Consider the following 13,809-nt stretch of genomic DNA (forward strand, 5'->3'; position numbering starts at 1 on the left):
AGGCAAATGGGTCAAAAACTTGTAGCTGGCACGTGCAAATCAATGTGAAAACATCATGTAACATACATAAAGTGCATCACTTCAACATTAAAATTCATAACTCATTAACACATGATCAATTTTTTCCAAAATCTCTGGAACATACTGCACAAACCTCTCTGCATTAACAGCGAGCACATGGCCTCAGAACGATCGGTCTGCTCTCATATCAATATGTGTCTATCCAGAAGCGCCTGTGGCCTGCAGGCTGAACATTTGTTGTTGTTGTTGTTGTGGTGGTGGTGTATGTCTTTTTTACATAACGTACTATGAGGAGAAGCCATCCAATCACTGACGAGCAGATTCAGTAGTAGCCTAGTTACTGTAATAACCTCGCCGTCTGGTGTCAACTACAGTGAGAATAAGCGACAGTAAACGACAGAAAGAGAAAACTGCACGCACATAACCAGATTGTGAGAGATTAAAGTGATTCACTGAAGGTGTTTGTATGTTCTGCAGGTGTTCAGGTGGATCTGTTCTGCCATGAAAGGTCAGCGTGTGTCAGACGGTGTGCGTGCAGATGTTGGAGATCTGCTGTCTGGATCCTCACCAGCCTGCTGGTATTATTGTTTCTGATCACCGTCACCACCATTCTTCCATCCGGTGAGTGAGAGATTTTAGATTCAGGTTGATACACTATAGTCAAAAGTTAGGAATAATTAAGATTTTTTAATTCCGAGTCTGTTATGCTCACCAAGGCTGCAATTATTTGATCAAAACTGCGTGGAAACTGTGATACACTGCCACTGAAAAGTTTGGGGTAAAAAAAAAAAAAAAAAAAAATTTATTCAGCAAAGACTCATTAAACTGATCAAGTAAAGACAGTTATAATTAATAACATATTATTTTTATATCAAATAAATGCTGCTCATTGAACTACCCAGTCATCAATGGTCTCCAAAAAATATTAAGCTGTTTTTAACATTGATAATAATCCTGAAATGAGCAGCAAATCATCATATTAGAATGATTTCTGAAGGATCATGTGACACTGAAGACTGGAGTAATGATGCTGAAAATTCAGATTTGATCACAAGAATAAATTACAGTTTACTAAATATTCACATATAAAACAGTTATTTTACATTGTAATAATATTTCACTATATTATTTGGTGAGCATAAGAAACGTTAAATGTTAAGAAACGTTAAAAAGCGTATATATATATATATATATATATATATATATATATATATATATATATATATATATATATATATATATATATATATATATATATATATATATATATATATATATATATATATATATATATATATTAAAAGTTCAAAAAACACATTTTGCTAATTACATAAATAGGTTCAAGGTCAACTTTATTAGGGGGGCAATATATTTTGCATCCAGCAGTACACCACAAAATAAAATAAATAAAATGGACAACTACCTGAATTAAAATAAGTACTTTTTAAAAATATTTTATTTTATTTCAGTTAACATTTATTTTATTTAAGTAACAAAACTGTTAACTAACCCTGGTTTTAAGCACTACAGCATGCCATTGAGTATTAAATCGCTGTTTTTAAATATCTGCTTTATATAGGGACAGTAATCAAAATCAAAGGCAACAGCCTCCAGGCTTAATGAATCCTGCTGGAACTAAACGCTCAGAATCATTTTTCATTGTCTGTTCATGACGAAAATTCCCTGTTCACCGCAAACCTCTAAAGATTTAACGAGGACATGGACATCTGAGAAGATGCTTAAATGTGTCAGAGCATTATAGAAGGTTTCCTCGTCTGCACAACTGAACTCCCAGATCAATGCCTTCCCATGAATCTTACAAATGATCGTCAGTGACGCAAACACGAACAAAGACGTGAGATAATGTGCGTACAGTACGTGCCACAGACTGTTGTCAGCAATTCTCAACATTAACTAGTTGCTTATTAGCATGCATATTACTTGGATATTGGCCGTTTATTAGTACTTCTAAAGCAGATATTAATGCCTTATTCTGCATGATCATGTTCTACATCCCTTAATACCTAAACTTAACAACTACCTAACTATTAATAAGCAGTAATTAGGAGTTTATTGAGGCAAAAGTCATAGTTAATAGTGAGAATTTGACCATAATCTAAAGTGTAATGTAAAATATAATCTGACTGAGAGTTTCATATATACGTTACTTGATGATGATGGTGATGATGATGATGATGTCTGGATTATGTTTAATTGTTTTGATCTTTTCTGTGTGCAGGAGATATCGAACTCAAACGAAGATCAGTTTCCAGTAAGTATCATTATAAACTAAACCTTCATTTTTTCTCATGACTTTTCATAAGCACTCCTAATGTAATGATGTCAGCCTACACCCTGACAACCACATAACAACATTCTAAAAACGCTGCAACAATGTAGCAACATTCTAAACAAGTTAGAACACTGTGGTGGCAAGCAATTCAAAAACGTGCAAAGTAAAAATCTAGTTTGTCACTAATACTGCACGCTTGATATGAACGCTAAAGCTTCAGATGTACAGTATGTGTGAACGAACCCTGAAGCGTTATATTTAGAGGGACTAATGTTTCAGTGACATGCGCATTAATAAGCGGAGAAGCCTGTGAATTGACCTAAATGATGTGATGGAAAAATCCCTCATTTTCTGCTGTCTTTGTGAGGTGCTGAAATCCTACACCATCGATTCACAGTTTCATACAATAGTTTGTATAGGCACCAGCATTAGCTGTCTCAAACAGAGGACAAACAACGCCTCAGTGAAAGTGACCAGTGTGTTTGTCTGTGGAGGAACGGAAGGTCAGGGCTTTTGAAAACACCAGAACTGTCTGAACAAACACAACAAAGTAGTCTAGGCAACATGTTGATTTATAAAAATATTTCGATTGGAACTATATATAAATACTCTTTGATGACAGCAGCACTGGAGCCAACAGTACTGACATTCGATTAGTCATCTAGAAAATACTGCACTCTAATATGTCAGATATATGTCTTATTCATATAAATATGAAGCTCTGTAATATTGGGGTCTGTAAGATTTGTTTTTGTTTTTGAAAATTCTCTTATGTCCACCAGAGCTGCATGTATTTCATAATACTGTCCAATTTTATTACAATTTAATATAACAGCAAAATATATTTTCTGTAACAATGTAAAAGTCTTGAATGATTTTTTTTCAATTTAGTGAATCCTCGCTTTTAATTTTTGATTTTAATTTCATTTTGAAATTAATAATTTATATTACATATAAATTTACTGTATATTTTTACTGTATATATATATATATATATTTGTTCAGTTTACACACACACACACACACACACACACACACACACACATACAGTACTGGTCAACAGTTTGGAAACATTACTGTTTTTAATGTTTTTGAAAGAAGTCTCTTCTGCTCATCAAGCCTGTAGTTATTTGATCGAAAATACTGAAAAAACAGTAATATTGTGAAATATTTTTACAATTTAAAATAATTGTTTTAATATAATTTATTCTGTGATCAAATCAGAATTTTCAGCATCATTACTCAGTCTTCAGTGTCACATGATCCTGCAGAAATCATTCTAATATGCTGATTTATTATCAATGTTGGAAACAGTTGTGCTGCTTAATATTATTTTATAACCTGTGAGACTTTTTCAGGATTCTTTGATGAATAAAAAGTTAAAAAAATATCAGCATTTATTTAAAATAGAAGTCTTTTGTAACAATATACACTACCGTTCAAAAGTTTGGGCTCAGTAATTTTTTAACTTTCTTTTTTCTGAAAGAAATGAATACTTTTTTTCAGCACGGATGTGTTAAATTGATCAAAAGTGATAGTAAAGATTTATATTTTGAATAAATGCTGTTCTTTTTAACCTTTTATTCATCAATGAATCCTGAAAAAAAGTATCTCAGGTTCCCAAAAAATATTAAGCAGCACAACTGTTTCCAACATTGATAATAAATCATCATATTAGAATGATTTCTGAAGGATCATGTGACACTGAAGACTGGAGTAATGATGCTGAAAATTCATCTTTGATCACAGAAATAAATTATATTTTAAAGTATATTAAAATAGAAAACCATTATTTTAAATTTTAATAATATTTCACAATATTATTGTTTTTTTCTGTATTTATTATGAAATAAATGCAGCTTTAATGAGCATAAGAGACTTCGTTCAAAAACATTAAAAATAGTAATGTTTCCAAACTTTTGACTGGTAGTGTATATAGTTGTTTTCATATTGTTTGTATTTTTGTTTTGTTTTTAAATTTATTTTGTATTTTATTAATGTTTCAAATGTATTTTATGTTTCAGTAAATTTATGTTTAACAATATGTTTATGTTTAGCGATATAAAATAGTATGATAAATATAAAAAAGTTTGACATATACACTATATATATATATTTAAAAACTATTAAAAATATGAAATAACTATACTATATATATATATATATATACACACACACACACACACACACACACTGAAAATAACAATAAAAAGTTATTTATTTTTTTAAAATTGGGATTTAAAAAAACCCCTAAAACATAGGGCACACGACGAATAACAAATAGTTGCGATTGTGCACTATTTCTATATATTCTATACATAGGCTAACTTTTCTAAAAAACTAAACAAATAAAACATCTCAAGTGGCTCATTGATGCATCTCAGAGGTCTAGACTGAAGTAGACAATTTGCAAGAAAACTTGGAATTATTGATCATTTATTTTATTACTATGTAAGAGATTGAATATCCACAGGCTGGTCATCTGAATCTGATCAGATTCACAGCGCATTTCTGAATATCTGATCTTGCATTATGAGGAGTGTATTATTGTGTCGAACCACATACTTCTGTCTGTCTGAATCACAGCCTGAGCAGAATTCACAGTCTTCCTGTTTCACCGAGTCTAAGATTACAGGAAAATAGATGTAGTAGATATAGAGGGCTGTAGCTCTGGAGGGCCAAGAACCTCCTTTCAACAAATAATTTCACCACAATCGTTGTTTTCTCTCTCTCTCTCTCTCTCTCTCTCTCTCTCTCTGACTTTCTCTCCTGTTTTTTCCCCACAGCCAATACTACAAATGCCTCGGTGACAACTCAGTCTGAAGGTGAGCGTCTTAGCTATTCACTTTCTCACCCTTTGAACAAAAACACACCCTTTTAAGAAAAGACAAGTTTGCCGTCGCCCACTGGGGTCAGCAAGAGAGATAGAAAACAGATCATAATTGCCTCCAAATAACAAGAAAAAAGACGGGTCACTTCCTCTTGCTCAGTTTACACAATCCCCTTCTCCACCGCTATGCCACGTCCTCTCTCTCTCTCTCTCTCTTTCTTTTTGGAGTCATATGTCATATTTAGACTTATTATTGTGCCTTAAGTTGAAGGGGATTAGGGACATTCTTACAGGGTTCATTATGTCATTATATTCGAGCTGTGCTGCTCCGTTTCTCAACTTATTCAGAAGCCAGAGAAGATTTCATGTGCACTAGACTACGACCTTCAACTGAACATGAGATTTTTTTCCGGACATGATCCTTTGGATCGTATTTTTGGACATGTATGCTCTTAAAAATAAAGGTTCTAAAAAGGGCTTTTCATGGTGATGCCACAGAAGAACCATTTTTTGGTTCCCCAAAGAACCTTTTTTTAGTGAAAAGAAGAACATTTTGAAAATATAAAGAACCTTTTTGCGCTTTAAAGAACCTTTTGTGGAATGGAAAGATTCTATGGACACTTCATGGAAGCATTATTGCCAATAAACACCTTTATATTTATGAGTGTACCATGTCTTTTTTTGGATATGATTCCATGGGAATACCATGGACATATAATACATGTATATACCAACGGTTCATGTATAAGTTCATCATTCAGTACTATGGTACTGCCTCAGCTCACAGAGAATAAAATACATGTAAAAAGAAAGTCTTTCTATTAATCGTTTATTCAGTTTTTGTATATTATTTGTAAAGAAGTCTCTTCTGCTCACCAAGGTTGCATTTATTTGATCAAAAATACAGTAAAAATGTGAAATATTATTATAATGTAAAATAACTGTTTTCCATGTGAATATATAGTAAAGTGTAATTTATTCCTGTGATCAAAGTTGAATTTTCAGCATCATTACTCCAGTCTTCAGTGTCACATGATCCTTCAGAAATCATTCTAATATGATGATTTGATGCTCAAGAAACATTTCTGATTATTATCAATGCTGAAAACAGTTGTGCTGCTTCATATTTTTGTGTTAACCATGATAAACTACTATTCAAAAGTTTGGGAATTAAAAAAAGAAGAAAAACTTTAATAGATTAAAAGATTCCAAACAAAAGCTATTGAATTTTCATTCTATTCATCAAAGAATGTTTATTGAGCAGCAAATCATCATATTAGAATGATTTCTGAAGGATCATGTGACACTGAAGACTGGAGTAATGATGCTGAAAATTCAGCTTTGATCACAGGAATAAATTACACTTTACTATATATTCACATAGAAAACAGTTATTTTAAATTGTAAAAATATTTCACATTTTTACTGTATTTTTGATCAAATAAATGCAGTCTTGGTGAGCAGAAGAGACTTCTTTCAAAAACATTTTAATCATTTCAGAGTTTTGAATGGTATAGTACGCCCAAACATTCTTCTAATTACCCGCTCCTCTTCCTCCAGTGCGGCTGATGAACGGCAGAAACCGGTGCGAGGGCCGTGTGGAGGTGCTTCATAACGGCACGTGGGGGACCGTGTGCGACGACGACTGGGACATGGTGGACTCTAACGTGGTGTGCCGGCAGCTGGACTGCGGAGTGGCCGTGGCCGTGGGGAGCAGCTCCAAGTTCGGCCAGGGCTCTGGCCCAATCCTGCTGGATAACGTGGACTGCAAAGGGGGAGAGATGGATTTGAGTCAGTGTGGGAATCAGGGATGGGGCGTCCATAACTGCTACCACTATGAAGATGTGGCCATCACCTGTAGAGGTACGTGGAGTGAGCAAAATGTTAATCAAAATGTCAAGAAATTATTAAAGGATTAGTTCACTTCAGAATTAAAATTTCCTGATAATTTACTCACCCCCATGTCATCCAAGATGTTCATGTCTTTCTTTCTTCAGTCAAAAACAAATGAAGGTTTTTGAGGAAAACATTCCAGGATTTTTCTCCATATAGTGGACTTCAATGGGGATTGAAAAGGTCCAAATGTCAGTTTCAGTGCAGCTTCAAAGAGCTCTACATGATCCCAGACGAGGAATAAGAGTCTTATCTAGAGAAACCATTGGCCATTTTCTAAAAAAAATAAACATTATATACTTTTTAACCACAAATGCTCATCTTGAACTGCTCTGCGATGCAAAATCTCCATCTCATTTTCTCCTCCAACTTCAAAGTCGTCCGACATCTTTGTTTTACCTTTTTTTGTAAAGGTCGTTTGTCTTAGTCTTTGAAGATCACTTTGTAGACAATGGATCGGTACTTCCGCCTACATCATGTGTGACCTTTCCAACGTGATTACGTCATGTGTGGAGCATCACAGAGCAGTGCAAGACGAGCATTTGTGGTTAAAAAGTATATAATTTTTTTTTTTTTTAGAAAATGAGCAATGGTTTCTCTAGATCAGACTCTTATTCCTCGTCTGGGATCATGTAGAGCTCTTTGAAGCTGCACTGAAACTGACATTTGGACCTTCAACCCGTTGAACCCCATTGAAGTCCACTATAAGGAGAATGATCCTGGAACGTTTTCCTCAAAAACCTTCATTTCTTTTCGACTGAAGAAAGGAAGACATGAACATCTTGGATGACATGGGGGTGAGGAAATGATCAGGAAATCTTCATTGTGAAGTGAACTAATCCTTTAAAGAGAAATGAAGTGGTTCTGTCTCAATGCATTATTTTAACACCTGCACTAATTTACCTTTAAAACACTGGAGAATTTCTACAGTTTGGCATGTTTCATACTAATAAGTGGTGATAACTATGCATGGGTTCAGCGGCATCAACTAAATGTGAGATCATTTACTGTTCGTTTCTCACAGGCAATAATGTCGTGGAATCTCGAGGCCTAGAGCCCACCACACCGTCCCGTCTCATCTCGGGTTTAAGTAAGTTGTACAGTTTATTTGAACTCTTTCATGAGGATATCAGCTTGATGTTCATTACGATGTTTTATTTCACATATCTTTTGAAATGTTGATATCGTCAAACTCATTTGTGTAATTTGATTAAACAGGATGGAATGTTTTAGAGAGACTCAAAACATCGCAGAATTCATCTGATACTTGGGGTGCGTCTCAATCAGCTTCCTTCAAAAACATAAAAAAATATATATATATACTGCTGTTGTTCATAAATGCCAGTAGTGATGTTGTACAGTGAGGACGTGTGTAGTGAGCCAGGGTCCTTACTGTCCTAGCCAGTGCTCGAATTAGTGTGCATGTACTGATTCACAACTTAGGAAGCTAGGGAGCCGATTGAGACGCACCCTTACTGTTTACTGTTATTTCCCTCCAAAATGATGTCACTTCCTTGGAGGATGATGTCATTCACAGGAACTTAAACAAGACTTTACAAAAGAACGGAAAGTGATATTGAGGACATTTGATTATGAATAAAAACAAAGGAACAACAGTAATTCATGACTTTATAAATTTAGTGAAATGATTTAAAATTCAAATTCACGATACAATTTCCATCTTTACATTTTTAAAATATTTTTAAGATTTTGTTTATGATGTTTTAATAGTTAAATGGAATTAATTTTTAATATTTTATTTATATTAAGACATGTATCATACATCTGCATTTATAGTGAATGTCCCAAAATATCCAATTTTAGGGCCTAATTTTAATTTTTTACTTTAATTTTTTTTTTTTTTTTTTATATATTTTCTATTTTCATTTTAGCTAAAGTTTTAGTAATTTTGTTGTGTGTTTTTGTCATGTTTATTGTTTTTTTTTTATATATGTCCATATATTTTTTATTAATTTTATTTAAGTTGTAGCTATTTTAGTATATTAAGTTGAAGTAAATGAAAACGAGAACTTAAATATTTTTCCAGTAAACGTTTATCTTATTTAAAGTAAATTGTTTTTTATGGTTCTGGTCTTTGTTTTAGTTAACTAATAACTCTGATTATGTGATTTATCCTAAATTAAAAGCACAGCGATGAAGTAAAGATCACAGAAGAACAGTTTCTGAGAGGATCATGTTCATCCTGTCTTTGTTTTTCATGTCCTGTTTCAGTCATTAGAGGCGGCACCCGTATCTAGTTCATAGGTTATGATGGCTAAAGAAAGAAACAAAGCCTTATGGGAATGTGTCTGGGGAATTTAATGGCATTTTCATAGTATGGAATCATCGGTTGAGTGTTTATTTCTCTGGCAATATGAGAACGGCTTTTGTGTCCGTGAGGCAGCATCGCTCAATAAAACAATACGAGATATATCAGCGTGTGTTTGCTTGAAACCGTAGCCCTGCGTTTGCATCATACTCAATGCCGAGTTGAGACTGGCAGACTAAAATGACCAATAATCGGGCCCACACCCTCTATGGAGCAAACTATAGTCATTTAGAGAGCAAAGGTGACTGAACTATAGCGTTTCTACTGGACAAACTACAGGCGATTGTTTGCTGATGTTTTCATAATGTTTCAGAATAAACACTAACAATAGATAACAGCAAAGTGAAAAGTAGCCCAGAAAATCACATAAAATATTTAAAGCCGTACATTATCGAATGTAAAGTAAATGTAACAATAACACTGAACATCATCTTACTAGGACATATTATTTATTTATATGTGTTTTATGTAAGTATCTGCTGTACTGTTATAAAGATCTGATTGATTTACATTACAAGCATCAGAATTTCATCTTACTTTTTGGCCATATAAATATCAGCATCTGCACCAAATTGCGTATTTTTGCTCATTTTTAGCTGTTTCCTCCATATTCTCACTATATCATATTATATGCACCATAAAAGCCTGGTCCAGCTGTTCAAAAAGTTTAATCTGGATCAGAATGATCTGGATTTGGAAATCCCATGTTTTGCTATCCAGGGTCAGGTAATCCATCTTACTTGTGCTGGATTGGATTGGATCACCCTGATCCAGATACACACTTTTTCTGATTACCAAAACTAAATTGCTAGTGCTCTATGGATCCCCTAAAGGGTCATGGAGATGGAAAAATATGAGACGGGAAAAATAAAACCCACACATTTCAATGCATTCAATGCAGAAATTCACCCGAGAAACTTTGCGTTCGCTCGCAAGGAACTTTTGACTGGTTCATCTCTTATGATTGTGCCAATGTAGTTTACAAAAAGTGCTAAAAAAAATACTTTGAATCAAATATAATATTTTTGTTTGATATTTACAGCTGTTTGGGGATTATTTTATGGCACCAAAATCTCTTATTTTATTTTATGGTATATGTTACTGAAAGGCTGAATATATAGCCTAATGTCTACTTCTAATTTAATACTTTAACAGTTAAATTAACCAAGACAAAAATAAAAAATATGCGTATGCACTGACAAATTTTGATGCTGTTCACTTTATTTAAACAACTTATTTTGATTCAACACCATTGTATTAGGTTTCTGGTTCAAATTCAATTGCTTCATGTTAAATTAAGTTGAAACAATTACTTTTTGACTTAAAATAACTTTTTGTATATTAAAATAACATGTTTCAATCAAGTAAACCCAACCAGGACTCAATCAAACAGGATTTTCACTTCCCATCATGCTGTGCAAAGGGGCTGAACTAGGAGTGTTAATGTTGAAATAAAGTGTTATTTTAAGTAGTTTTTAGGAAGATGAGAAAATGAAAAGACTTTTTAATGTTTACTGTTCTATTATGTTGGTATTTAAAAGTTTCTGTTAATTAATAGTTTTGGGGTTACCATTGTGGTGAATTGTTGCACTTGTGCTTGGGTTGAGGACCTGCTAACAAACTTTCAAATTACTTTAATAAGAAAGTAATCACTGTGGTAGTGCTCTGGGTTGCATTTCCCAAAAGCATTGTAAGCCTATGTTGATTGTAAAAGCCATTGCCACCAATGGACTTATGATCAATTTAGGCTTTACAATGTTTTTGGTTAAGACAATTTAGGATGAATCCAGTATCACATCTGGAGTTCTAACACAGAACATCACAAAAGTTATATAAATCACAAAATTAAACAAGAAGAATTAATTGTAAAAATCAATGTAAATGAAAACAATTTATTTATTGCTTTTTATTTATTTTATTTTAAATGAACACAATTGATTTTAGTTAATTTAACATGGTCGATTCTATTGGATTTTACTTGTCTCAATCATGTGCAACCACTGTCCATGATTGAATTGAGTAAGTTGGACATAACTATTTTACATAGATTCTTCCTTAGTCAGTTGTTTTGTCACAACTCAATGATTTTGCATAGAGTAAAAATAAACCTTTAATGTTAATAAAAACTAAGTTGGTTGTGTGGAAACACTGTCCATAATTGACTTGAGTTAGTTTAAAGTGTATGGTAAAAAGGTTTTAATTTATTAACACTCAAAAGCTATTCTTTGAATTAATGTAATTAAATCATGGAAAGGATTTCCACATGATTAAATGGCTTTCTTTCAGCATTAAGCACTTTTGTTAGGCTAACTTAAATTGCATAGATTGGATCAACTTAAGTAAATGAGTTGGTCCAAAACATTGCAAATTAGTTGGGCTGACACTATTAAATTAAGCTGTGCCCAACCATAGTAAATAAGTTGAATCAACCTTAATAAATTAAGTTGACCCTGAATAACAGAATTGCATAATGCTGAAATAAAGCAACTTAATCATGTGGAAATCCTTTCCATTATTTTTTTTATGTTCGTTCAAAGAGTTATTTTTTTTGAGTGATAAAAATGTTGTATTTTTTGACCAGTTTTAAAGTAAACATTTTTATTCCTGAAATCCACTCTTCTGATAGGATCAGTATAATCCACATCTTACTAAAATGTTTTGAACAACACAATCTGATGATTTTATCCAGATCAAAACCAAGATTGGATTTTGTGATCTAATCTGATTTCACAACCCTTTTTTCCTTTTGAACAACCCATTTTTTTAAAGATTTGATCCAATCCGATAGCTGAAATCCATCCAAGATTTCTTTTGAACAATTGGCCCTAGATGATCAAATATGATACTCCAAAAAAAAAAAAAAAAAAATTTACAGCTGTTTGGGGATTATTTTATGGCACCAAAATCTCTTTTTTACTTTACGGTATATGTTACTGAAAGGCTGAATATATAGCCTAATGTCTACTTCTAATTTAATACTTTAACAGTTAAACTAACCAAGACAAAAATAAAAAAAAATATGCGTATGCACTGACAAATTTTGATGCTGTTCACTTTATTTAAACAACTTATTTTGAAAAAAAAAAAAAAATCAATAGGCAAACTTTTTTATATATATATTTTGTCAAAAGGTTCTATAAACTAAATCCATTTTTTTTTAAAACTTGAAACATGCTTTATTAATCTTAATGTTTCTTCCAAAAGAAAAATTTGTTTTACAAAAGGGTGTATATTGAGAGTTACATATCTATCCTGCAATATAAAGCAATAGTACTCCAGGGGTATTTGGTGCACTTCCACTGTTGACAGTCATTTAAAATGTTAGAGTTAAAATGCACTGTAGTGCACGTCATGCATCAGAGAGTTTAAACGCACATCTGGCTGTCATATATAGTCAATAAACCATGACTGACCTTCCTCTGCTGCAGGAGATGGTGCCATACGTTTGGCGGGGACTTCAGACCGGTGCCAGGGCCGGGTGGAGATATACTACCAGGGCAGCTGGGGAACGGTGTGCGATGATGATTGGAGCATGGCAGACGCAGCAGTCGTGTGTCAGCAAATCAGCTGCGGACAAGCTGTCGCCGCACCTACGAACGCCTACTTTGGCTACGGCACGGGACGGATTCTGCTGGATAACGTGAACTGTAATGGGCATGAGAGCACTCTGGCCACCTGTTACAGCCTCGGATGGGGAGTGAATAACTGCGGGCATCATGAGGACGCAGGTGTCATCTGCTCAGGTGGGTTTAGCATGTTATCAAGATACAATCTGATCAATTCACAAACCCATATTCTGACGCACTAAGCAGAGTCCAAAAGTTTGAAAACACTAGTGAAATGCTTTTATTTTGTGTGCATGCATTTCAGAAATGTTCAATGTGGTCTCAGACCCCACTGATGTGAATATTCAATGAGACTGTATTAATGTGACTGTAGATCTAACTCTCTCTGTCTCTCTCATATTGCAGGTTCAAGTTCCACCATGGTCCCGGTTGTCAACACAGAGACTTTAGGCAGAGAATTCATCATTCCAGAAACCACACCAGGTATAAATGCTGCCTATATTGTACGCAGGGCCTGTAACTTCACCTGCTATTTTCAATAATACACGGTTGAATTAATAGCCAATTCATTGTTATTAACTGCTGTGCATGACCATCCGTTCTGGCATTTACTGTGGACCGTAGTGAACAGACCATCTGTCACACACTGCCTGCAGGGACTGGATTGTCCTGCATGATAAATCCCTTAAAGCACCAGCAGATGGCGTGTTTTCGAAACACAGTGTCATTTTGTGTTCCTCATTCTCTCTCCTCCTTTCTCTGTTTTCTTTAGTGACAGAGATGAGAGTGCCAGTTACTGTGACGACAACCACTATGTCCACTACAGCCTCAACGACGAAAGGTAGTAAAGACACTGTCTCATGAAGCATCCAATGAC

The 13,809-nt window shown here is 33.9% G+C and overlaps 1 protein-coding gene across 1 annotated transcript in view; it reads left to right on the forward strand.

Moving 5' to 3' along the window:
• The first annotated feature begins 254 nt into the window (after positions 1–254).
• LOC125266297 (scavenger receptor cysteine-rich domain-containing group B protein) overlaps positions 255–13,809 on the forward strand; it is a 22,774-nt gene continuing 9,219 nt past the window's right edge. The window contains 9 exon segments of the mRNA XM_048186823.1: positions 255–555; positions 558–642; positions 2,261–2,293; positions 5,101–5,139; positions 6,705–7,007; positions 8,062–8,127; positions 12,795–13,109; positions 13,338–13,415; positions 13,705–13,773. Of these exon segments, the coding sequence (XP_048042780.1) occupies positions 523–555; positions 558–642; positions 2,261–2,293; positions 5,101–5,139; positions 6,705–7,007; positions 8,062–8,127; positions 12,795–13,109; positions 13,338–13,415; positions 13,705–13,773 (1,021 nt within the window). The 5' untranslated portion in view covers positions 255–522.

Source organism: Megalobrama amblycephala, linkage group LG4, assembly GCF_018812025.1.
Source record: "Megalobrama amblycephala isolate DHTTF-2021 linkage group LG4, ASM1881202v1, whole genome shotgun sequence".
NCBI lineage: Eukaryota > Metazoa > Chordata > Actinopteri > Cypriniformes > Xenocyprididae > Megalobrama > Megalobrama amblycephala.